The 27,196-nt window shown below is 48.8% G+C and overlaps 1 protein-coding gene across 1 annotated transcript; it reads left to right on the forward strand.

The window, feature by feature from the left end:
* LOC120710213 (cysteine proteinase inhibitor 1-like) lies at positions 1-24,293 on the forward strand. The gene is made up of 2 exons (XM_039995865.1): positions 1-153; positions 24,111-24,293. Exons 1-2 carry the CDS (start codon positions 1-3, stop codon positions 24,291-24,293), a joined length of 336 nt encoding a protein of 111 aa, XP_039851799.1.
* The last annotated feature ends 2,903 nt before the right edge of the window (positions 24,294-27,196 follow it).

The following is a 27,196-nucleotide window of genomic DNA, read 5'->3' on the forward strand; positions in this document are numbered from 1 at the left end:
ATGAGCGCGGAAGAGACGGAGGCGGCGGCCTTGGCGCTGGCGGAGGAGAGCGACATGCGGTGTGGACGCGTCTGCGATGCGCCCGGGCGCGAGAACGACCAAGACGCCATCGACCTCGCCCGCTTCGCCGTCGATGCGCACAACAAGAACGCCGTAACCACCCTTTGCCCCTGTCCTCCTCTCTGTAACTTGCAACGTCTCTATTCCTGCAGCACAAAAAATTCGTAATAGATTAGCACGCCCTTCAGTCAAATTTCACTGACATGGCAAAATGTAGACTTAGGGAAGATATCTATCTTGATATGTGTATTTAGGATCAATACTTGGGCTTAGAATTTTAATTATTCACAAGGACTTAGACCTCGCCCATCTTTTGCGAACTGAAATTAGATAAATATCCACTTCTGTCGTGTGGGTTTTGGTTTTCTGTTTTTGTATCATTTGATGATACTTGACAGGTAAAACTCTTAGGGCCTGCTTTAAAAAAAAGAACTTAGAGAAATATTTGTTAAGATTATAAAGTTGGCAATTGGAGTAGGATGAACTGCATTTGTAAGGAGGAGTTTCTACTAATTTGGTTCTGGAGAAACAATGGAAAATTCTTTTAGCAATATCTGTACTCTCTAGGTCTTAGCGTGAGATATGCTAAGTTAAAAGCTGCATTCTTTCGGACACAGATGATCTATGGATGTGTGTATGGAAAATTATAACGCTGCAGACTACGATCAGTTTGGATGCTGAGTACTATATATAGTATGTGTTGTAGCAGCACCGTCCTAATTAAACCGGCTTAAATGCACTAACCATCATCTTAATACTTAATCAAGTTACTGTGCACTTAAAACGGTGTAACCTGACAGGCTGTCGGGTAAAATCCCGATTAAACTACTGTACTCCAGGATCACAATGGCACTTAGACCCGTACGAAGACGAGCACAGGTGTTACCAGCATACAGAAATCTTCAAATTAATTTACAACACAGGTTTTACATAAAAGCCTTAAAACAAGCGACAGAGTTTAAAACACAGCGGAAGTTTAAAACTGAGTTCCAAATACAATACGATAGCTACGACGACGATAAAAGGTGAGCTCCACATCCTGCCCACCGATGTGACGCTAACCTGCCCAATCTTCACGGGGAAGACGGGGCCCACTCGACGGTCCAACCTGGAGGAAGCGGCTGTCCAATCCAGGACGCACAGATCTCCTCGAAGTCCGCAGGGACACAACCTGCTCAGAAGGGTTACAACAACAACCCTGAGTATACTAATACTCAGCAAGGCTTACCCGACTTTGGGTATACTTAGCCCATTACCTAGACATGCAAAGCTTTTTGGCTCTGAAGTTCTTTTGCTGAAAAGCTGCTAGAAGTGAATCCTTACTTTCAATATTTTAGCTCCGTTTAGTATCTCAAGTATTAACTAAGTTTGCCTAATCATCTAGAGCACACATGGTAGATTAGATTAATTCTTCAGAACAACAGGTAAAGCATTCCATCGCTACCTTCCAATACTTATTCCACTTCTTACTACGATGTGACGCAGTGACCAAGGTTCTCTTAACCGAGAGAGACGGCGAATCGATCCGATTTAACCTTGCAAGGTGGACCTAACTCACACGACACATGTAAGCCCCGCCGGGCCATGCGCGTCAACTGTTCCCACATTACCACGGCATCTGAACTACGCCTGCTAAAACCCAGGTGATGGGCCCCTCGCGGTGAACTCCCGGAGAACCCGGAGGCGGCATCCTATCCAACACCCGCCAACTCCCACGCCCAGCATAGCATGGCGGAATTCAAATCACCGCTGTAATGTGGTACACAGCTTACCGGTTTCGACTACCTCCTACTTCCGGTATGTGGTTAGTACTGTTCAAACTCGGTCATCAGGGCCAACAACGGTACGGTCCTCAATTGACACAGGCGGGAGTTCATTTTCTCACCTAATCCAACTCATTCCCGCCCGGTCTCTAATTCTTTTTACTCATCAACATATTCCCAAGCCAAAGCTAAGGGATCAAGATCCTAAACTCGCGAGTGACAGCAATCACTCGACTTCTACCGAAATCCTATTTAGCAAAGCATTTCTATCGACACCTGCATACTAGTATAGGCCCACGGTACCTAGGGAAAACATGCATACTATGGTTCCATTCAACTCCTAGACATAAATGCACAATACTTAAATAGACATTGAATAATTTTAAATTATGGTTATGCTCCGGGGCTTGCCTTGCAGGTCAGCGGGGTTAACTAGGTCTCCGGGGGCGTGCTCAACGGCGTCCTCCTGCTGCGCTCCTGCTCGTGGCTCCTGGACCGGCTCAGCAACTAGCTCGTGGACAGCGTCGTTCGTGGCGTCTACACGAATAAAATATGTCATGCAACAGTTAGGATACAGAGTAATGCATAAGAGCTTATGATGCGAAAACAAAGTTTAAACATTTAGCCTGAAGTGTTTCCTTCGAAAACAACTACTAAAACGACTTAGGTTAGCATGGATTAACAGGAATTTGCTTTGCATGCATGAAACAATTAACTAACCCTAGTAAGCAAACGAAGTACAAATAGATCTACCCAAAAGCGCATAGCAACAAGCCATGAAACTTTTACAGTGGACTAAACATGAAATGAGTAATCCACTGCGAATTTCCCATAATTTTTAGAGCAACAGAAAAAGGGGTACAAAATAAACTACCTTAAACGCAAACTGAATTTTTCAGCAGAGCAAAAGTGGTAATTCACATGCACAAGTATTTTTCCTCAGAAGCTTGTGATTTTAGAAACCTAACAAAATTTATTTTGCATTTTTACCACTTTTCTACGAATTTATATGCATTTAGGAACTTTCAGCCAAAAATAAGAAATAAACACAAAAGATAAAACATAAAAGGGAGGGGGGGCTGACCGCCGGGGCCCACCCGACAGGGAGCCCGGCCCAGCTCCCGTCCCCCCCAATCCTCTGTTCTGCCCGCACGGGCGGCCGGCGCTGGCTGGGCAGCCCGCGGCGGCGCTCCCCGCCGGCGAGGCTGACCGGCGGCGCAGCGGCGGCCGGGCCGAGGCCCCAGGCGGCCGGGGCAGGGCGGCGAGGCAGGCGCAGGCACGCGCGTAGGGCGGCGCAGGGCAGGGCGCGGCGGCCCGCGGCGGCGCCGGGCAGGACGCGCGGCGGCGGCCGCGTTCCGGCCTGGCCCGGGCCGGCCGGTGGTGGGGGCGGGCGGCTTGAGCTCCGGGAAGGCACGGCGGCCCTAGGGCGCGCGTCAATGGCGAGGGGCGGCGCCCAGGGAGAGCCGGCGGCGTGCGCGCAGAGGCGGCGGCGCGTTCCGCGGCGGCGCGGCGGCCAAACGGCGGCGGCGCAGCGTGGATTCGGTTGGGGAAAAAGTCGAGAAGCTCGAGCAGGCCGCGGGGAAGCTTACCGGGGATCGATTTTGGGCGGAGGATGGCCGGAAAGTGGTCGTCGACGAGAGGGGTGAAGCTCGGGGCGGAGCTTGACGAAGACAGCAATGGCGGACGGCGTCTGGGGCTTGACTTCGGCCGGGGTAGGGCACGGCCGCGCTCGTGGATGGATGGAGGAGCTTCGGGGCGAGGTCGCGCAGCTCGGAGTGCGACGGATTGAGGCGGGGCGGCGAGGGTTGGCCGGAGCGACGAGCGACGACGATTTCGCTCGGTTCTGCTCGCTCGAGCTCGACCTAGCTCAGAGGAAGGAGGAAGGAGGATTAGGACGGCCCGGGAAGCTTCGAGGCGTCCGTGAGAGAAAAGCGGCGCCGGGCGCGATTGCCGACGCGTGGACGTGCTCGCCGGCGACCACAGCGGCGGTATGGGCATCGGGTTCACAGTGACGAGCAGGAGAAGCACTGTTTACTCGTTTGAATGATTTTGGCTCGAATTTGAACAGTTGAAACTCCAAATTTCATATGGGAACATGAAATTTGGCCAAAACAAAAGTTGTAGAGAAAAAGAAGATCTACAACTTTCGTTTTGGGCGAAAGTTGATTCGAAGCTCCGATCAAGGACAAAAACGAGATCGAACATAGCTAAGTAGATGTTTACTATGCAAACACGATTAGCGTTAATGACGAATTTGAGTCCACACTTAGCGAGTTAACTCATGATTAGCGAGACGATTAACACAGGGGTGTTACAGCCTTCCCCCCTTAAAAGAATCTCGTCCCGAGATTCAAGCATGAGAGAATTCAAACAGGCGGAAAGGGTTCGAAGATGTAGTACCTGGATGAGCGTTTAAAAACTCCGGATACTTGGATTTCAGAAATTCCTCCTTCTCCCAAGTAGCTTCATCTTCGGAGTGATTACTCCATTGAACTTTGTAGAATCGGTTGGTTGTGCGACGTGTAACTCGATCCTTGCGATCAATAATCTTGATAGGATGTTCAGAATAAGTGAGATCAGACTCTATTTGAATCGAGTCGCTTTCAACCGCTTCCGTCGGAACTCTAAGGCACAGTCTGAGTTGCGACACATGGAAGATGTTATGAACTGCAGAAAGATTTGCTGGAAGATCCAACCGATAAGCCACAGGACCGCATCGTTCCACAATTGGATATGGACCGATGTATCGGGGAGCTAACTTCCCTTTAATTCCAAATCTTTGCACGCCTTTCCATGGTGATACTTTTAGATAGACGTGATCACCGACCTTAAAGACGAGTGGATCTCTTCTTTTATCTGCGTAGCTCTTCTGTCGAGATTGTGCAATCTTTAAGTTGGCTTGGATAAGACGAACTTGTTCTTCGGCCTCTTGTACCATGTCGGGCCCAAAGATAGTTCTTTCTCCGGTTTCCGACCAATTGAGAGGTGTACGGCATCGACGACCATACAGTGCTTCGAATGGCGCCATTTTGATGCTTTCTTGATAACTATTGTTATAAGAAAATTCAGCTAATGGCAAACATTGATCCCATTTCTGTGGGTAGGTCAAGACGCAAGCACGAAGCATATCCTCCAATATTTGATTTATTCTCTCAGTTTGGCCATCTGTTTGAGGGTGGTAAGCAGAGCTGCAAATCACCCGAGTTCCTAAGCAAGTATGCAATTGTTCCCAAAAGCGAGCAGTGAATTGGCTACCACGATCAGAGATGATAGTCTTGGGTATACCATGCAGGCATAAGATACGCTCAACATATAACTCAGCATATCTTTTTGTGGAATAACGAGTACTGACTGGAAGAAAATGTGCTGACTTGGTTAGCCTGTCGACCACAACCCAAATAGAATCGTAACCCTTTTGAGTTCGAGGCAGGCCAACTATAAAGTCCATACTAATGTCTTCCCATTTCCATTCAGGAATACTCAAGGGTTGAAGAGTCCCAGCGGGTCTGAGATGACTGGCTTTAACCCTCCGACAGATATCACACTCTGACACATACTTGGCTATTTCCCTTTTCATCCGAGTCCACCAAAATCGTTGCTTCAGGTCTTGGTACATCTTGTTGCTACCCGGATGAATTGATAGTCGTGAAGTATGGGCTTCATCAAGGATCTATTTTCTAAGCTCAAAATTCTTAGGCACCACTAGTCGGTGCTTGAACCATAACACATTCTCAGCATCCTGGTGGAAGCAATTCACTTTAGGGTCTCCTTCTGATAGTCTTCTCTGAATTTCCTTCACCCCTTTATCTTGCTTTTGTGCCGCTATGATGAGATCGCGAAGAGTAGGAGTAAGCTCTAGATGAGTCAATGTGCCATGTGGTACAATACTTAAATTCAGCTTTTCCATTTCATAGCAAAGAGATTCGCTTAATGGTATAGCTGAGATGCAATGACAGTGAGCTTTGCGGCTTAATGCATCGGCAACTACATTTGCCTTTCCCGGATGATAATGCACTTCGAGCTCATAATCTTTAATCAACTCAAGCCTTCTCCTTTGACGCATGTTCAAATCAGCTTGAGTGAAAAGATATTTGAGGCTCTTGTGATCGGTATAGATATTGCACAATGAACCTAAAAGATAGTGTCGCCAGATCTTCAGAGCATGGACGACAGCTGCTAATTCAAGATCATGAGTGGGATAGTTTTCTTCGTGACGCTTAAGCGATCGAGATGCATAAGCAATCACCCGGTTCTCCTGCATCAGAACACAGCCAAGTCCTGTGCCTGAGGCATCACAGTAGACATCAAAAGGTTTTGTAGTGTCCGGCTGGGCCAAAATTGGAGCAGAAGTGAGAAGTGTCTTCAATTTCTGGAAAGCTTCCTCACATTGAATACTCCAATAGAATTTAACACCCTTTTTCAGAAGTTCAGTCATTGGCTTCGCAATTCTGGAGAATTCTGGAATGAATCGGCGATAATAACCAGCTAAACCCAAGAAACTGCGGATTTCAGGAACTGAAGTTGGGGCTTCCCAATCGAGTACATCCTGCACTTTACTGGGATCCACAGAGATGCCCTCAGCAGATATGACATGACCGAGGAATGGCACTTCTTTCAGCCAGAAGTCACACTTGCTGAATTTGGCATAAAGCTGGTGCTCTCTCAGACGCTGAAGTACTATGCGAAGATGATGAGCATGTTCTTCCTCATTCTTGGAGTAGATCAAGATATCATCGATGAAGACCACGACGAACTTGTCTAACTCCGGCATGAATACCGAATTCATGAGGTACATGAAATAGGCTGGAGCATTGGTTAATCCAAAGGACATCACCAAATACTCGTATAACCCATAACGAGTAGAGAAGGCTGTTTTTGGTATATCCACCGGTCTGATTTTTATCTGGTGATAGCCAGATCGAAGATCTATTTTTGAGAATACCTTAGCTCCGGCTAGTTGATCAAAAAGAATATCAATACGAGGAAGTGGATATTTGTTTTTGATGGTCACTGCATTCAGAGGTCGATAATCCACACATAGTCTCAGTCCGTGATCTTTCTTCTTCACGAACAGAGCCGGGCAACCCCAAGGTGAGGTGCTCGGTCGGATATAGCCTTTATCCAGCAACTCTTGTAACTGGATTTTTAATTCAGCTAACTCATTCGGAGTCATTCGATATGGCCTTCGAGATATAGGCGCTGTGCCAGGTTGTAACTCAATGACAAACTCAATATCTCGATCGGGAGGCATGCCAGGCAAGTCTTCCGGAAACACATCGGGGTATTCACAAACCACCAGAATTATTTCTAGAACTTTCCCCTCCAGATGGTATATGACAGTGGCTAGAATTGCATGCTGGGAAAGATGAATGTCCATAGAACCATACATGGAAGAGTTGAACTGAAGGATACGAGAAGAGGTATTGATGATAACGCCATGCTTCTTCATCCAATTCATTCCAAGTATGATATCTATCCCTTGACTTGGAAGGACAATGGGAGTGAGTGGAAAATTTTTCCCACCCAACGTAAGGGGAATATTTCGAACTACTTGGCCAGCATTTAACCGGGTGCCAGGTGTCTGAATAATGTATGGTCTCTCTAAGCATGTTACTTGTAAGTGAAGTCGTGCCACACATGCTTCACTGATAAAATTATGAGATGCTCCAGAATCAAATAGCACAGTAACAGGGCAGTGATTAACGGAGAACGTACCCGCCATCACTTGGGTGCCCTCCGGAACTTCCTCCAGAGTGGTGTAGTTCACACGACCAGTCTTGGCAGGTACAACCTTCTTTTTCTGATCTTTCTGACTGGAACCTTGACTCAGTGCTGGAGTCTTGTAGATGTTCTGCCGAGGTGGCAGACGGCAGTCTCATGCAAAGTGCCCCAGGTTACCATAATTGTAACAGGGGTAGTTGTTGGGGCGTGGAGCTTGTAGCATTAGGGGCCTCTGCTGCTGTATCGGAAAACGAGGTACCCACGGCTGCTGTTGCTGGGGTGGCCTAGCGACCCAACGGCCCTGCTGTGGAGGACGGTTTGAAGCCTGCTGATTCCCTGTTTGAACCAGCTTGTATCTCTGGGGTGCATTGCTGGAGGATCCAGCAGGTGCCTTTCTCTTCTTGTCAGCTTTGTGTGCCAGCGTGGCATCTTCGTGCATGATGGCCTTATTAACCAGATCAGTAAAGTTGTTGCAAGTAGTGAGAGCCAGTTTGTCCTGGAGCTTTGTACTAAGTCCCCTTCTGAAGCAATCCTGTTTCTTCTCATCAGTATCCACATGAAAACCGCCGTACTGGGATAACTGATTGAAGGTTTGAGCATATTGCAGCACGGTGTTGGTCCCTTGTTTCAGGGCTAGGAACTCTGCCATCTTTCGCCTCATTAAGCTCGTAGGGATGTGGTGAGCTTTAAACGCTGCCACAAACTCATCCCAAGTGAGACGTGTACCAGCGGGAAGTAGAGCCTTGTGATTGACCCACCATATTTTTGCAGGTCCTCGCAGCTGTTGCGCTGCAAAGGCGGCTTTGTCCATCTCTGTGCAGTTGAGGATGCTGAACTTATCCTCAATGGTGCGAATCCAGGCATCAGCCTCAAGGGGATCATCGGCCTTATGGAACAGAGGTGGCTGGGTGGCCAGAAAACTGACATAGTCAGTTTCTGCTAGTGCTAGCGGGGGAGCATGTCAACCTCTGCCGGCATTGACCTGGGATTGCACCAGTTGCCTTATTAGCTCAGTCTGCTCGTTGCGGTCCGCGATAAGAGCCGCAACAGCTTGAGCCAAAGAGGGAGGTTGTTGGGGCAGTGCCTCGTGATTCTCATTGTCATGATTATCACCCATCTGCAAAAAGAATCATTCCCCTGGTTAGCCATTTCGCTAGCAAGACTAATCCATGCAAGTAAAGAATGTGCATATATAATATGAACACACGGCATGAATCATTTCTCTCGCGAGATGGTTCACCAAGGGAATTAAAATTTACTTGCTTCGGTTGAAACCGTCTCACTCAACAATTTCCTTCCAGAGTAGTTCTAACGTATGCAAAACTAAACCTCGCTCAACAATGTTTCAGATTCGAAGACGATCAAAACACAACTCAAATCTGAAATTCACACACTGACAGAAAAGATCATTACGGGAGTAAAAATTTACATTAAGCAGCCACGCTGCTTCAGCTGGAACAAGGTTCAGTACAAACCAAGCCGTGCTACGGCATCAAACTAGCATGGGAGAAGGGCTCACAAACGACCCTACAACACACCACTACTAAAAGAAAGGTCTTGCCCGACCCGGCTACACACCATACTAGCGAGGAGTTATCCTACATGACTCGAACTACTGAGCCACAAAAGAATTCTCAACCCAAGGTTAGCCTAGAGCATTATGTTGGTCATTCTACCCAACTATCCTACAGTTAGGCTACACTGCAAGGGGAGAATCAACACTATCCCGCTGCGTCCTCACGGAGTCCCAGGTCCCGACTCGACTCCAGACACTCCCTCGATCTCCTCAGGGTCCTCTTCCTCTTCTTCTTCTTCTGGCTCCTCCTCTGCTGCCTCGGCCTCCATCTCTGCTGCTGCCTGCACCTGAGCCTGAGCGTCCTCAATCCACTCCTGGGCCTGCTGAAGCTGCCCCTCAAGGTGCTGCACCATCTGAGTCCTGTTCTCTAACTCCTCCTGCAACTCCTGAATCCTGATCTTCCTCGCTCTGGACTTGGCCTTCAGGGCCTTGATCTTGTCCTGGGTACCAATCATGTGCTGCTCATGGAGGTGAGCCTCTCGAGCCTTGCTCCTGCATATCGCATTTTCCTCGCGCAGCTGCTCATACATGTTGCTCAAAGCTGAGGAGTAGCTGAACGAGAGTGCTGTCCTGACATTGTAGTCGGGCATCATGTAGTTCAGGTTGCGGTTCACCCGATCTGTATAGGCCTGAGTAGTCTCATCCCTCAGAGGAAACACACTGTAAGGAGTATCTATCACCTCTGCATTATGCTTCTCTGAGAACTCCTCAATGGCCTTCCTAGCTGCAATCTCCCAGGAGTCTGCTAGCTTCCTACCATAGACAGTGAGCTGCCACGAGTCCCAGTCCAAGCGAGCGGGGCAAGCAGGAATCTTCACAACCATCTGACAGCGCTCGGTGCCCAGCAAGCTAGACTCGTGTCCGGAGTACTGTGGGGGCTCAGTGTAGTCAAACGCCCTGAGCATCTGCCACAGCAGACGAGGAAAGTGGCCGGTGTGGAGGGCATTGGAGTGCGCCCAACCCTCAGCGTCCACGATCACGTGCGTGAAGCTAGCCATCTGTAAGAACACATAGCGCTAACGTAAGTCACAGATTTTTAAAAGAATAGATTTAAACTTGGTAACGCAACACAAATAAATTTTTAAGAACACATAGTAAAAACATGGTGAGTACTATATATAGTATGTGTTGTAGCAGCACCGTCCTAATTAAACCGGCTTAAATGCACTAACCATCATCTTAATACTTAATCAAGTTACTGTGCACTTAAAACGGTGTAACCTGACAGGCTGTCGGGTAAAATCCCGATTAAACTACTGTACTCCAGGATCACAATGGCACTTAGACCCGTACGAAGACGAGCACAGGTGTTACCAGCATACAGAAATCTTCAAATTAATTTACAACACAGGTTTTACATAAAAGCCTTAAAACAAGCGACAGAGTTTAAAACACAGCGGAAGTTTAAAACTGAGTTCGAAATACAATACGATAGCTACGACGACGATAAAAGGTGAGCTCCACATCCTGCCCACCGATGTGACGCTAACCTGCCCAATCTTCACGGGGAAGACGGGGCCCACTCGACGGTCCAACCTGGAGGAAGCGGCTGTCCAATCCAGGACGCACAGATCTCCTCGAAGTCCGCAGGGACACAACCTGCTCAGAAGGGTTACAACAACAACCCTGAGTATACTAATACTCAGCAAGGCTTACCCGACTTTGGGTATACTTAGCCCATTACCTAGACATGCAAAGCTTTTTGGCTCTGAAGTTCTTTTGCTGAAAAGCTGCTAGAAGTGAATCCTTACTTTCAATATTTTAGCTCCGTTTAGTATCTCAAGTATTAACTAAGTTTGCCTAATCATCTAGAGCACACATGGTAGATTAGATTAATTCTTCAGAACAACAGGTAAAGCATTCCATCGCTACCTTCCAATACTTATTCCACTTCTTACTACGATGTGACGCAGTGACCAAGGTTCTCTTAACCGAGAGAGACGGCGAATCGATCCGATTTAACCTTGCAAGGTGGACCTAACTCACACGACACATGTAAGCCCCGCCGGGCCATGCGCGTCAACTGTTCCCACATTACCACGGCATCTGAACTACGCCTGCTAAAACCCAGGTGATGGGCCCCTCGCGGTGAACTCCCGGAGAACCCGGAGGCGGCATCCTATCCAACACCCGCCAACTCCCACGCCCAGCATAGCATGGCGGAATTCAAATCACCGCTGTAATGTGGTACACAGCTTACCGGTTTCGACTACCTCCTACTTCCGGTATGTGGTTAGTACTGTTCAAACTCGGTCATCAGGGCCAACAACGGTACGGTCCTCAATTGACACAGGCGGGAGTTCATTTTCTCACCTAATCCAACTCATTCCCGCCCGGTCTCTAATTCTTTTTACTCATCAACATATTCCCAAGCCAAAGCTAAGGGATCAAGATCCTAAACTCGCGAGTGACAGCAATCACTCGACTTCTACCGAAATCCTATTTAGCAAAGCATTTCTATCGACACCTGCATACTAGTATAGGCCCACGGTACCTAGGGAAAACATGCATACTATGGTTCCATTCAACTCCTAGACATAAATGCACAATACTTAAATAGACATTGAATAATTTTAAATTATGGTTATGCTCCGGGGCTTGCCTTGCAGGTCAGCGGGGTTAACTAGGTCTCCGGGGGCGTGCTCAACGGCGTCCTCCTGCTGCGCTCCTGCTCGTGGCTCCTGGACCGGCTCAGCAACTAGCTCGTGGACAGCGTCGTTCGTGGCGTCTACACGAATAAAATATGTCATGCAACAGTTAGGATACAGAGTAATGCATAAGAGCTTATGATGCGAAAACAAAGTTTAAACATTTAGCCTGAAGTGTTTCCTTCGAAAACAACTACTAAAACGACTTAGGTTAGCATGGATTAACAGGAATTTGCTTTGCATGCATGAAACAATTAACTAACCCTAGTAAGCAAACGAAGTACAAATAGATCTACCCAAAAGCGCATAGCAACAAGCCATGAAACTTTTACAGTGGACTAAACATGAAATGAGTAATCCACTGCGAATTTCCCATAATTTTTAGAGCAACAGAAAAAGGGGTACAAAATAAACTACCTTAAACGCAAACTGAATTTTTCAGCAGAGCAAAAGTGGTAATTCACATGCACAAGTATTTTTCCTCAGAAGCTTGTGATTTTAGAAACCTAACAAAATTTATTTTGCATTTTTACCACTTTTCTACGAATTTATATGCATTTAGGAACTTTCAGCCAAAAATAAGAAATAAACACAAAAGATAAAACATAAAAGGGAGGGGGGGCTGACCGCCGGGGCCCACCCGACAGGGAGCCCGGCCCAGCTCCCGTCCCCCCCAATCCTCTGTTCTGCCCGCACGGGCGGCCGGCGCTGGCTGGGCAGCCCGCGGCGGCGCTCCCCGCCGGCGAGGCTGACCGGCGGCGCAGCGGCGGCCGGGCCGAGGCCCCAGGCGGCCGGGGCAGGGCGGCGAGGCAGGCGCAGGCACGCGCGTAGGGCGGCGCAGGGCAGGGCGCGGCGGCCCGCGGCGGCGCCGGGCAGGACGCGCGGCGGCGGCCGCGTTCCGGCCTGGCCCGGGCCGGCCGGTGGTGGGGGCGGGCGGCTTGAGCTCCGGGAAGGCACGGCGGCCCTAGGGCGCGCGTCAATGGCGAGGGGCGGCGCCCAGGGAGAGCCGGCGGCGTGCGCGCAGAGGCGGCGGCGCGTTCCGCGGCGGCGCGGCGGCCAAACGGCGGCGGCGCAGCGTGGATTCGGTTGGGGAAAAAGTCGAGAAGCTCGAGCAGGCCGCGGGGAAGCTTACCGGGGATCGATTTTGGGCGGAGGATGGCCGGAAAGTGGTCGTCGACGAGAGGGGTGAAGCTCGGGGCGGAGCTTGACGAAGACAGCAATGGCGGACGGCGTCTGGGGCTTGACTTCGGCCGGGGTAGGGCACGGCCGCGCTCGTGGATGGATGGAGGAGCTTCGGGGCGAGGTCGCGCAGCTCGGAGTGCGACGGATTGAGGCGGGGCGGCGAGGGTTGGCCGGAGCGACGAGCGACGACGATTTCGCTCGGTTCTGCTCGCTCGAGCTCGACCTAGCTCAGAGGAAGGAGGAAGGAGGATTAGGACGGCCCGGGAAGCTTCGAGGCGTCCGTGAGAGAAAAGCGGCGCCGGGCGCGATTGCCGACGCGTGGACGTGCTCGCCGGCGACCACAGCGGCGGTATGGGCATCGGGTTCACAGTGACGAGCAGGAGAAGCACTGTTTACTCGTTTGAATGATTTTGGCTCGAATTTGAACAGTTGAAACTCCAAATTTCATATGGGAACATGAAATTTGGCCAAAACAAAAGTTGTAGAGAAAAAGAAGATCTACAACTTTCGTTTTGGGCGAAAGTTGATTCGAAGCTCCGATCAAGGACAAAAACGAGATCGAACATAGCTAAGTAGATGTTTACTATGCAAACACGATTAGCGTTAATGACGAATTTGAGTCCACACTTAGCGAGTTAACTCATGATTAGCGAGACGATTAACACAGGGGTGTTACAGCCTTCCCCCCTTAAAAGAATCTCGTCCCGAGATTCAAGCATGAGAGAATTCAAACAGGCGGAAAGGGTTCGAAGATGTAGTACCTGGATGAGCGTTTAAAAACTCCGGATACTTGGATTTCAGAAATTCCTCCTTCTCCCAAGTAGCTTCATCTTCGGAGTGATTACTCCATTGAACTTTGTAGAATCGGTTGGTTGTGCGACGTGTAACTCGATCCTTGCGATCAATAATCTTGATAGGATGTTCAGAATAAGTGAGATCAGACTCTATTTGAATCGAGTCGCTTTCAACCGCTTCCGTCGGAACTCTAAGGCACAGTCTGAGTTGCGACACATGGAAGATGTTATGAACTGCAGAAAGATTTGCTGGAAGATCCAACCGATAAGCCACAGGACCGCATCGTTCCACAATTGGATATGGACCGATGTATCGGGGAGCTAACTTCCCTTTAATTCCAAATCTTTGCACGCCTTTCCATGGTGATACTTTTAGATAGACGTGATCACCGACCTTAAAGACGAGTGGATCTCTTCTTTTATCTGCGTAGCTCTTCTGTCGAGATTGTGCAATCTTTAAGTTGGCTTGGATAAGACGAACTTGTTCTTCGGCCTCTTGTACCATGTCGGGCCCAAAGATAGTTCTTTCTCCGGTTTCCGACCAATTGAGAGGTGTACGGCATCGACGACCATACAGTGCTTCGAATGGCGCCATTTTGATGCTTTCTTGATAACTATTGTTATAAGAAAATTCAGCTAATGGCAAACATTGATCCCATTTCTGTGGGTAGGTCAAGACGCAAGCACGAAGCATATCCTCCAATATTTGATTTATTCTCTCAGTTTGGCCATCTGTTTGAGGGTGGTAAGCAGAGCTGCAAATCACCCGAGTTCCTAAGCAAGTATGCAATTGTTCCCAAAAGCGAGCAGTGAATTGGCTACCACGATCAGAGATGATAGTCTTGGGTATACCATGCAGGCATAAGATACGCTCAACATATAACTCAGCATATCTTTTTGTGGAATAACGAGTACTGACTGGAAGAAAATGTGCTGACTTGGTTAGCCTGTCGACCACAACCCAAATAGAATCGTAACCCTTTTGAGTTCGAGGCAGGCCAACTATAAAGTCCATACTAATGTCTTCCCATTTCCATTCAGGAATACTCAAGGGTTGAAGAGTCCCAGCGGGTCTGAGATGACTGGCTTTAACCCTCCGACAGATATCACACTCTGACACATACTTGGCTATTTCCCTTTTCATCCGAGTCCACCAAAATCGTTGCTTCAGGTCTTGGTACATCTTGTTGCTACCCGGATGAATTGATAGTCGTGAAGTATGGGCTTCATCAAGGATCTATTTTCTAAGCTCAAAATTCTTAGGCACCACTAGTCGGTGCTTGAACCATAACACATTCTCAGCATCCTGGTGGAAGCAATTCACTTTAGGGTCTCCTTCTGATAGTCTTCTCTGAATTTCCTTCACCCCTTTATCTTGCTTTTGTGCCGCTATGATGAGATCGCGAAGAGTAGGAGTAAGCTCTAGATGAGTCAATGTGCCATGTGGTACAATACTTAAATTCAGCTTTTCCATTTCATAGCAAAGAGATTCGCTTAATGGTATAGCTGAGATGCAATGACAGTGAGCTTTGCGGCTTAATGCATCGGCAACTACATTTGCCTTTCCCGGATGATAATGCACTTCGAGCTCATAATCTTTAATCAACTCAAGCCTTCTCCTTTGACGCATGTTCAAATCAGCTTGAGTGAAAAGATATTTGAGGCTCTTGTGATCGGTATAGATATTGCACAATGAACCTAAAAGATAGTGTCGCCAGATCTTCAGAGCATGGACGACAGCTGCTAATTCAAGATCATGAGTGGGATAGTTTTCTTCGTGACGCTTAAGCGATCGAGATGCATAAGCAATCACCCGGTTCTCCTGCATCAGAACACAGCCAAGTCCTGTGCCTGAGGCATCACAGTAGACATCAAAAGGTTTTGTAGTGTCCGGCTGGGCCAAAATTGGAGCAGAAGTGAGAAGTGTCTTCAATTTCTGGAAAGCTTCCTCACATTGAATACTCCAATAGAATTTAACACCCTTTTTCAGAAGTTCAGTCATTGGCTTCGCAATTCTGGAGAATTCTGGAATGAATCGGCGATAATAACCAGCTAAACCCAAGAAACTGCGGATTTCAGGAACTGAAGTTGGGGCTTCCCAATCGAGTACATCCTGCACTTTACTGGGATCCACAGAGATGCCCTCAGCAGATATGACATGACCGAGGAATGGCACTTCTTTCAGCCAGAAGTCACACTTGCTGAATTTGGCATAAAGCTGGTGCTCTCTCAGACGCTGAAGTACTATGCGAAGATGATGAGCATGTTCTTCCTCATTCTTGGAGTAGATCAAGATATCATCGATGAAGACCACGACGAACTTGTCTAACTCCGGCATGAATACCGAATTCATGAGGTACATGAAATAGGCTGGAGCATTGGTTAATCCAAAGGACATCACCAAATACTCGTATAACCCATAACGAGTAGAGAAGGCTGTTTTTGGTATATCCACCGGTCTGATTTTTATCTGGTGATAGCCAGATCGAAGATCTATTTTTGAGAATACCTTAGCTCCGGCTAGTTGATCAAAAAGAATATCAATACGAGGAAGTGGATATTTGTTTTTGATGGTCACTGCATTCAGAGGTCGATAATCCACACATAGTCTCAGTCCGTGATCTTTCTTCTTCACGAACAGAGCCGGGCAACCCCAAGGTGAGGTGCTCGGTCGGATATAGCCTTTATCCAGCAACTCTTGTAACTGGATTTTTAATTCAGCTAACTCATTCGGAGTCATTCGATATGGCCTTCGAGATATAGGCGCTGTGCCAGGTTGTAACTCAATGACAAACTCAATATCTCGATCGGGAGGCATGCCAGGCAAGTCTTCCGGAAACACATCGGGGTATTCACAAACCACCAGAATTATTTCTAGAACTTTCCCCTCCAGATGGTATATGACAGTGGCTAGAATTGCATGCTGGGAAAGATGAATGTCCATAGAACCATACATGGAAGAGTTGAACTGAAGGATACGAGAAGAGGTATTGATGATAACGCCATGCTTCTTCATCCAATTCATTCCAAGTATGATATCTATCCCTTGACTTGGAAGGACAATGGGAGTGAGTGGAAAATTTTTCCCACCCAACGTAAGGGGAATATTTCGAACTACTTGGCCAGCATTTAACCGGGTGCCAGGTGTCTGAATAATGTATGGTCTCTCTAAGCATGTTACTTGTAAGTGAAGTCGTGCCACACATGCTTCACTGATAAAATTATGAGATGCTTCAGAATCAAATAGCACAGTAACAGGGCAGTGATTAACGGAGAACGTACCCGCCATCACTTGGGTGCCCTCCGGAACTTCCTCCAGAGTGGTGTAGTTCACACGACCAGTCTTGGCAGGTACAACCTTCTTTTTCTGATCTTTCTGACTGGAACCTTGACTCAGTGCTGGAGTCTTGTAGATGTTCTGCCGAGGTGGCAGACGGCAGTCTCATGCAAAGTGCCCCAGGTTACCATAATTGTAACAGGGGTAGTTGTTGGGGCGTGGAGCTTGTAGCATTAGGGGCCTCTGCTGCTGTATCGGAAAACGAGGTACCCACGGCTGCTGTTGCTGGGGTGGCCTAGCGACCCAACGGCCCTGCTGTGGAGGACGGTTTGAAGCCTGCTGATTCCCTGTTTGAACCAGCTTGTATCTCTGGGGTGCATTGCTGGAGGATCCAGCAGGTGCCTTTCTCTTCTTGTCAGCTTTGTGTGCCAGCGTGGCATCTTCGTGCATGATGGCCTTATTAACCAGATCAGTAAAGTTGTTGCAAGTAGTGAGAGCCAGTTTGTCCTGGAGCTTTGTACTAAGTCCCCTTCTGAAGCAATCCTGTTTCTTCTCATCAGTATCCACATGAAAACCGCCGTACTGGGATAACTGATTGAAGGTTTGAGCATATTGCAGCACGGTGTTGGTCCCTTGTTTCAGGGCTAGGAACTCTGCCATCTTTCGCCTCATTAAGCTCGTAGGGATGTGGTGAGCTTTAAACGCTGCCACAAACTCATCCCAAGTGAGACGTGTACCAGCGGGAAGTAGAGCCTTGTGATTGACCCACCATATTTTTGCAGGTCCTCGCAGCTGTTGTGCTGCAAAGGCGGCTTTGTCCATCTCTGTGCAGTTGAGGATGCTGAACTTATCCTCAATGGTGCGAATCCAGGCATCAGCCTCAAGGGGATCATCGGCCTTATGGAACAGAGGTGGCTGGGTGGCCAGAAAACCGACATAGTCAGTTTCTGCTAGTGCTAGCGGGGGAGCATGTCGACCTCTGCCGGCATTGACCTGGGATTGCACCAGTTGCCTTATTAGCTCAGTCTGCTCGTTGCGGTCCGCGATAAGAGCCGCAACAGCTTGAGCCAAAGAGGGAGGTTGTTGGGGCAGTGCCTCGTGATTCTCATTGTCATGATTATCACCCATCTGCAAAAAGAATCATTCCCCTGGTTAGCCATTTCGCTAGCAAGACTAATCCATGCAAGTAAAGAATGTGCATATATAATATGAACACACGGCATGAATCATTTCTCTCGCGAGATGGTTCACCAAGGGAATTAAAATTTACTTGCTTCGGTTGAAACCGTCTCACTCAACAATTTCCTTCCAGAGTAGTTCTAACGTATGCAAAACTAAACCTCGCTCAACAATGTTTCAGATTCGAAGACGATCAAAACACAACTCAAATCTGAAATTCACACACTGACAGAAAAGATCATTACGGGAGTAAAAATTTACATTAAGCAGCCACGCTGCTTCAGCTGGAACAAGGTTCAGTACAAACCAAGCCGTGCTACGGCATCAAACTAGCATGGGAGAAGGGCTCACAAACGACCCTACAACACACCACTACTAAAAGAAAGGTCTTGCCCGACCCGGCTACACACCATACTAGCGAGGAGTTATCCTACATGACTCGAACTACTGAGCCACAAAAGAATTCTCAACCCAAGGTTAGCCTAGAGCATTATGTTGGTCATTCTACCCAACTATCCTACAGTTAGGCTACACTGCAAGGGGAGAATCAACACTATCCCGCTGCGTCCTCACGGAGTCCCAGGTCCCGACTCGACTCCAGACACTCCCTCGATCTCCTCAGGGTCCTCTTCCTCTTCTTCTTCTTCTGGCTCCTCCTCTGCTGCCTCGGCCTCCATCTCTGCTGCTGCCTGCACCTGAGCCTGAGCGTCCTCAATCCACTCCTGGGCCTGCTGAAGCTGCCCCTCAAGGTGCTGCACCATCTGAGTCCTGTTCTCTAACTCCTCCTGCAACTCCTGAATCCTGATCTTCCTCGCTCTGGACTTGGCCTTCAGGGCCTTGATCTTGTCCTGGGTACCAATCATGTGCTGCTCATGGAGGTGAGCCTCTCGAGCCTTGCTCCTGCATATCGCATTTTCCTCGCGCAGCTGCTCATACATGTTGCTCAAAGCTGAGGAGTAGCTGAACGAGAGTGCTGTCCTGACATTGTAGTCGGGCATCATGTAGTTCAGGTTGCGGTTCACCCGATCTGTATAGGCCTGAGTAGTCTCATCCCTCAGAGGAAACACACTGTAAGGAGTATCTATCACCTCTGCATTATGCTTCTCTGAGAACTCCTCAATGGCCTTCCTAGCTGCAATCTCCCAGGAGTCTGCTAGCTTCCTACCATAGACAGTGAGCTGCCACGAGTCCCAGTCCAAGCGAGCGGGGCAAGCAGGAATCTTCACAACCATCTGACAGCGCTCGGTGCCCAGCAAGCTAGACTCGTGTCCGGAGTACTGTGGGGGCTCAGTGTAGTCAAACGCCCTGAGCATCTGCCACAGCAGACGAGGAAAGTGGCCGGTGTGGAGGGCATTGGAGTGCGCCCAACCCTCAGCGTCCACGATCACGTGCGTGAAGCTAGCCATCTGTAAGAACACATAGCGCTAACGTAAGTCACAGATTTTTAAAAGAACAGATTTAAACTTGGTAACGCAACACAAATAAATTTTTAAGAACACATAGTAAAAACATGGTGAGTACTATATATAGTATGTGTTGTAGCAGCACCGTCCTAATTAAACCGGCTTAAATGCACTAACCATCATCTTAATACTTAATCAAGTTACTGTGCACTTAAAACGGTGTAACCTGACAGGCTGTCGGGTAAAATCCCGATTAAACTACTGTACTCCAGGATCACAATGGCACTTAGACCCGTACGAAGACGAGCACAGGTGTTACCAGCATACAGAAATCTTCAAATTAATTTACAACACAGGTTTTACATAAAAGCCTTAAAACAAGCGACAGAGTTTAAAACACAGCGGAAGTTTAAAACTGAGTTCGAAATACAATACGATAGCTACGACGACGATAAAAGGTGAGCTCCACATCCTGCCCACCGATGTGACGCTAACCTGCCCAATCTTCACGGGGAAGACGGGGCCCACTCGACGGTCCAACCTGGAGGAAGCGGCTGTCCAATCCAGGACGCACATATCTCCTCGAAGTCCGCAGGGACACAACCTGCTCAGAAGGGTTACAACAACAACCCTGAGTATACTAATACTCAGCAAGGCTTACCCGACTTTGGGTATACTTAGCCCATTACCTAGACATGCAAAGCTTTTTGGCTCTGAAGTTCTTTTGCTGAAAAGCTGCTAGAAGTGAATCCTTACTTTCAATATTTTAGCTCCGTTTAGTATCTCAAGTATTAACTAAGTTTGCCTAATCATCTAGAGCACACATGGTAGATTAGATTAATTCTTCAGAACAACAGGTAAAGCATTCCATCGCTACCTTCCAATACTTATTCCACTTCTTACTACGATGTGACGCAGTGACCAAGGTTCTCTTAACCGAGAGAGACGGCGAATCGATCCGATTTAACCTTGCAAGGTGGACCTAACTCACACGACACATGTAAGCCCCGCCGGGCCATGCGCGTCAACTGTTCCCACATTACCACGGCATCTGAACTACGCCTGCTAAAACCCAGGTGATGGGCCCCTCGCGGTGAACTCCCGGAGAACCCGGAGGCGGCATCCTATCCAACACCCGCCAACTCCCACGCCCAGCATAGCATGGCGGAATTCAAATCACCGCTGTAATGTGGTACACAGCTTACCGGTTTCGACTACCTCCTACTTCCGGTATGTGGTTAGTACTGTTCAAACTCGGTCATCAGGGCCAACAACGGTACGGTCCTCAATTGACACAGGCGGGAGTTCATTTTCTCACCTAATCCAACTCATTCCCGCCCGGTCTCTAATTCTTTTTACTCATCAACATATTCCCAAGCCAAAGCTAAGGGATCAAGATCCTAAACTCGCGAGTGACAGCAATCACTCGACTTCTACCGAAATCCTATTTAGCAAAGCATTTCTATCGACACCTGCATACTAGTATAGGCCCACGGTACCTAGGGAAAACATGCATACTATGGTTCCATTCAACTCCTAGACATAAATGCACAATACTTAAATAGACATTGAATAATTTTAAATTATGGTTATGCTCCGGGGCTTGCCTTGCAGGTCAGCGGGGTTAACTAGGTCTCCGGGGGCGTGCTCAACGGCGTCCTCCTGCTGCGCTCCTGCTCGTGGCTCCTGGACCGGCTCAGCAACTAGCTCGTGGACAGCGTCGTTCGTGGCGTCTACACGAATAAAATATGTCATGCAACAGTTAGGATACAGAGTAATGCATAAGAGCTTATGATGCGAAAACAAAGTTTAAACATTTAGCCTGAAGTGTTTCCTTCGAAAACAACTACTAAAACGACTTAGGTTAGCATGGATTAACAGGAATTTGCTTTGCATGCATGAAACAATTAACTAACCCTAGTAAGCAAACGAAGTACAAATAGATCTACCCAAAAGCGCATAGCAACAAGCCATGAAACTTTTACAGTGGACTAAACATGAAATGAGTAATCCACTGCGAATTTCCCATAATTTTTAGAGCAACAGAAAAAGGGGTACAAAATAAACTACCTTAAACGCAAACTGAATTTTTCAGCAGAGCAAAAGTGGTAATTCACATGCACAAGTATTTTTCCTCAGAAGCTTGTGATTTTAGAAACCTAACAAAATTTATTTTGCATTTTTACCACTTTTCTACGAATTTATATGCATTTAGGAACTTTCAGCCAAAAATAAGAAATAAACACAAAAGATAAAACATAAAAGGGAGGGGGGGCTGACCGCCGGGGCCCACCCGACAGGGAGCCCGGCCCAGCTCCCGTCCCCCCCAATCCTCTGTTCTGCCCGCACGGGCGGCCGGCGCTGGTTGGGCAGCCCGCGGCGGCGCTCCCCGCCGGCGAGGCTGACCGGCGGCGCAGCGGCGGCCGGGCCGAGGCCCCAGGCGGCCGGGGCAGGGCGGCGAGGCAGGCGCAGGCGCGCGCGTAGGGCGGCGCAGGGCAGGGCGCGGCAGCCCGCGGCGGCGCCGGGCAGGACGCGCGGCGGCGGCCGCGTTCCGGCCTGGCCCGGGCCGGCCGGTGGCGGGGGCGGGCGGCTTGAGCTCCGGGAAGGCACGGCGGCCCTAGGGCGCGCGTCAATGGCGAGGGGCGGCGCCCAGGGAGAGCCGGTGGCGTGCGCGCAGAGGCGGCGGCGCGTTCCGCGGCGGCGCGGCGGCCAAACGGCGGCGGCGCAGCGTGGATTCGGTTGGGGAAAAAGTCGAGAAGCTCGAGCAGGCCGCGGGGAAGCTTACCGGGGATCGATTTTGGGCGGAGGATGGCCGGAAAGTGGTCGTCGACGAGAGGGGCGAAGCTCGGGGCGGAGCTTGACGAAGATAGCAATGGCGGACGGCGTCTGGGGCTTGACTTCGGCCGGGGTAGGGCACGGCCGCGCTCGTGGATGGATGGAGGAGCTTCGGGGCGAGGTCGCGCAGCTCGGAGTGCGACGAATTGAGGCGGGGCGGCGAGGGTTGGCCGGAGCGACGAGCGACGACGATTTCGCTCGGTTCTGCTCGCTCGAGCTCGACCTAGCTCAGAGGAAGGAGGAAGGAGGATTAGGACGGCCCGGGAAGCTTCGAGGCGTCCGTGAGAGGAGAAGAGCGGCGCCGGGCGCGATTGCCGACGCGTGGACGCGCTCGCCGGCGACCACAGCGGCGGTATGGGCATCGGGTTCACAGTGACGAGCAGGAGAAGCACTGTTTACTCGTTTGAATGATTTTGGCTCGAATTTGAACAGTTGAAACTCCAAATTTCATATGGGAACATGAAATTTGGCCAAAACAAAAGTTGTAGAGAAAAAGAAGATCTACAACTTTCGTTTTGGGCGAAAGTTGATTCGAAGCTCTGATCAAGGACAAAAACGAGATCGAACATAGCTAAGTAGATGTTTACTATGCAAACACGATTAGCGTTAACGACGAATTTGAGTCCACACTTAGCGAGTTAACTCATGATTAGCGAGACGATTAACACAGGGGTGTTACATGTGTTTTGACTTTTATCACTCTGCCGTGTCGATCCTGTCAGCAAAGTCTTACAACCTTTATGTTGCTCTTTTTCCCCCCACAACGATGAAGAGATTAGCTGATGCATATATGAGCTGTACAGGATCGAAGTTGCGTTTGCCGATGGCCGCATGCATGGTAAGCTAGCCAATGTTCCTTCCCGAGATACCTGCATTAGCTTCGAACATTAAGGGCTCCTTTGGAACGCGGGTGAAACACAGGAATGCATTCTCTAGGAATGGCTGACGTCATCAGCCCTTTGGTTCATGGGAAAATTTCCAGAGGAACAACGGAGGAATCGATGGAGGAAAGGATTTGCTCTCACTGTGACCGTAGAAAACGAAAAATCTGGTTCGAGCTCGTGGAAACCAAAGGAACCAGCCGCTTTCCTATCCTACGGTTTCCTCCATCCTGCGTTTTTCCTGCGCCAATCTTGTGTGCCAAAGAGGCCCTAAGTGTTTCTTGCCATATGAAGCATATAGTATTCATAGAAGGTGTTCTACAGTAGAAGTATAGTTTAGAGTTTAGAATTTAGGGTTTAGTTGAGGGACAAGTCAGGCTTTACATCCTTAAACTCTGGGTTGAATCTGGCTTTCAATCTTGAATTATGAAATCATTCACTTTTTAGCTCTCAACTATCAAAACTATCCAATTTTCGATCATGGCTTAATTTTGGGGTGGTAGTGGTTTCGTGTGACATGGTGTTGACGTGGCAACATGGCCAAGGCTAAAATAACCATCGTGTTTTAAAATTGGTAGCACATCATCTCTGACAAGAATTTATTGTATGGCATGTCAATAAAGTCGCCATCATTGTTCATTCACTAATCGCTAGTAGTCAGATTAATATGCACTTACCCAGAACCAATCATGTCTTCTTCCATCGCAAAAGAGGTTTTCTATTGGATTATTAACCTTTTTCTTTTCGCAAAAAAAAATGTTTAAGCACCTTGGTGTTCCCTTGTTGATCAGGACAATCAGCTGGAGTTTGAGAAGCTTGTAAAAGTGAAGGAGCAACCGGTGGCTGGCACGCTGTACTATTTCACAATCGAGGCAAAGGATGGGGAGGCCAAGAAGCTCTACGAAGCACGGGTCTATGAGTGTCCATGGATGAACCTCACGGAGTTGGCGGACTTCAAGCCCGCTGATTGCTGAAGATTTTGTGCATGTCTTGCATGGACTCTATCATGCTACCAATCAAATAGATGAATTTTCTCTATTTCGGATCTATTTGGTAGAGCTTTATCTGACTCTGATTCTCTATAGGAGTTGATTATGTGAGAGCAGTGATTCTATAGCTGAAAATGATTCTCTTTAATTTTGTAGCATAAATTTTTAAAATCAGGATGGAGAATTACTCCATAAAATTAGGAGAAGCTACTTTTTTCGGATCCCAGCGTTCTAGTTCATTTCGAATCAGCAGAGAGTCACTTGTCAATGTAAAACTGTTTGGGAGAGCTCCTTGAGAATCAGCTCTCATCTGAGAAACTCTGTCAAACTCAACCTTTATACAACATAGCAGTATCTGTTTTCCCAGGTCAAATCCACTGCATGTGCAGACGTTTTTATCTCTCGTTCGTAGTGATAGTGACAATTTGATGGGCGTTTACTTTCTGAGTACAAGGTTTTACAACCTTATGGACGGAGACGGCCAATGCAGTGTAGCTGCAATATGAAATCTGCAAACATGTACATGAGGTTCATCTGTGGTTTGGCTAGGAAAATTCTCCGAAGAGCAAGCTTGCTGCATCAGAAATGTTTCGCTCTGTTCAGGCTTGAATAATGGTCGCAGAAAATATTAATTGTGGTTCAATCGCTCTTCATGTCAGATGTCCAATTGCCCAAAAGAAGAATGTGCTGATTGTTAGGTTGATCTCCACCAGACTTGGCCCAACGGTCATGTTTGGGCCCTTGACTCGCGCCCTGATCAGGGGCGCCCAGCCCAAGAAGAGACTGGTGGGCCCCCGTTGCGCAGCCCTATAAAGAGGAGGTGGGGACTGGCAGCTAAGGGTATGAGGTTCGTCGCTGCCGCCACCGGTTCCCCACTTCAAACCCTAGACTGATCGAGAGGGAGGGCTGACAGCGTCGGGAAGCTCCACCGGCGCCGGCCTCCTCACCACGCCGCCATCGACCATCTCGCTGCCGCTCCTGTTCTGCGTCGTCTTCGTCTGTGCATCACGGCGGCCTCAACCACTACGCCTCCGGCAAACTGCGACAGCTGCTGCACGGTGCCAAGGTGGCGGTACGGGCTACAACCGATGTTTTTCCCCAACAGAAAGTGAGTTATCCCGATCGATCTACTACTAGAAGTTACATCTGATTTACAATGGTACCAGAGCCGATCTAGTGTTGTAGTTCGAGATGGGAAAAGAAGATTCAGTCACGAATCAAAGAAAAGAAAGAAGAAATTCGATGAAAATCAAAGAACAGTAAACAAACCCTAACCCTAGGTACAGAAAAGAGGCGGCCGGGCTTACCCGGGCCTTGCCGCTGGCACCAATGCCGGTGACGGCCGCGCGGCTCGAACACCAGAGCGCCGGATTGCCGACGTGCCATCGCCTCCGCGCAAGGGATCAGAAGATTCCAGCCGCTGCTCGACGCGAGGGCTCGAGCACCATCGCGCGGCCGCTCGACGGCTGCACGCTCACTCTCTGGTGGGCGCGCACGCCGGCGAGGGGGCCCGTGGTGGCGCCGCCACCTCCAGCGAGCTGTGCGTGGCAGCCACCGCTCCATGCCAAGAAAAGAATAGAAAGAAAGGGAGCTCGAGGGTCACTGGCCATGGGGCCGGCGGCCGGAGCTCGCAGCACGCCGGCGAGGGGGCAAAGCGGCGGCGCTGACCACCCCCTCCGGCCGCGCAGGAGCTGCCGCTAATCGAGAGCTGGGAGAAGGAGGAAAGGTAAAGAAGAGAAACTAGGAGCTCGAGGGTCGTTGGCCGTCGTCCGACGGCCGGAGCTCGCGACTGCGCCGGCGAGGGTCTCCGGCGGCGGCGCCACCGGCTCGGACCGGGAAAGGAAGGGCGAAATGCCCTAGGGTTTGGGGAGAAACTGCTCGGCCGGCGGTTTTGATTGGACGAGAACTGCGGACGGCCGTCGGATTCGATCCGACGGCCAGCGACGACCGAGCGCCTCACGGGCTGCTTTCGGCCCAAGAGGGGATCGCGCGGAGGCCGAATGCCCGGCCCAGGCCCAGGTTGTGGCCTGGGACGCGGGTGCGCCGCGCGCCTGAGCAGGCCTCGGGCCGATTTTGGCTACTGGGCCACATGCGAAGGGGCGGGCAGCTGGGCTGCGTGCACAGAAACGGCCACATGCATAGTAACATCTGAAAATTGTTTCATTCAATTTCAGAACCTTTTAATTGATGAATTTTGTACTGTTTTGACTCTCTAATCATTTTGCACCACAGTGAAAATTGTTTAGAGAGTGAATGAATACAAAGATGCTTGTGAATGAGTGTTTTATTCAGTTCCAGTTGCAAAGTAAAAGTATGTTCTCTATTCAATTTTGAACCAACGAGATAAATTGTTTAGAGAGAAAATGAGTACAAAGTATTCTTTCTGAAAAGAAAGAAAAGTTTTCTGCTGCTATAAAATAAATATTGTTGCTATCTTTCAATTAAGTCGGAACCAACGAGAAGAATTAATTGAAAGAATAGTCTGAAAAGTCCTAAATGAGTTTTTTTTCCTGTGGGTAAAAGATAGAAAAGCTTCCGCTGTTTAAAGTAAAAGTTGAGTTTTGGCATTGTTCTGCCATTTGAAGTCTCAAAGTTGAGCATTATTGGAATCACAAAGATATTTCTCATGGAAGAGAAATTTAAAGTTAATTATGGTATTGTTATTTTCTGACCAACGTTGATGATAACATTATTATAATTTTTTCATGAATCATACCTTGAAGTTTAAGGTCTCTGGTAAATGTTGCCTCAAAGTGACCATTTCAGAGAATAGCTAAAGAACTGCTCTCAAACTAGAGAAATGTATTTTCTAGTTTGCGCTGCAATAAAGTTAATTATCCTCTAATTAAATTCGAACCAACAGGAGAATTTAATTTTGAGGAGCAGAT

The sequence above is a fragment of the Panicum virgatum genome, chromosome 5K (genome assembly GCF_016808335.1).
Source record: "Panicum virgatum strain AP13 chromosome 5K, P.virgatum_v5, whole genome shotgun sequence".
NCBI classification, from domain to species: Eukaryota; Viridiplantae; Streptophyta; class Magnoliopsida; order Poales; family Poaceae; genus Panicum; species Panicum virgatum.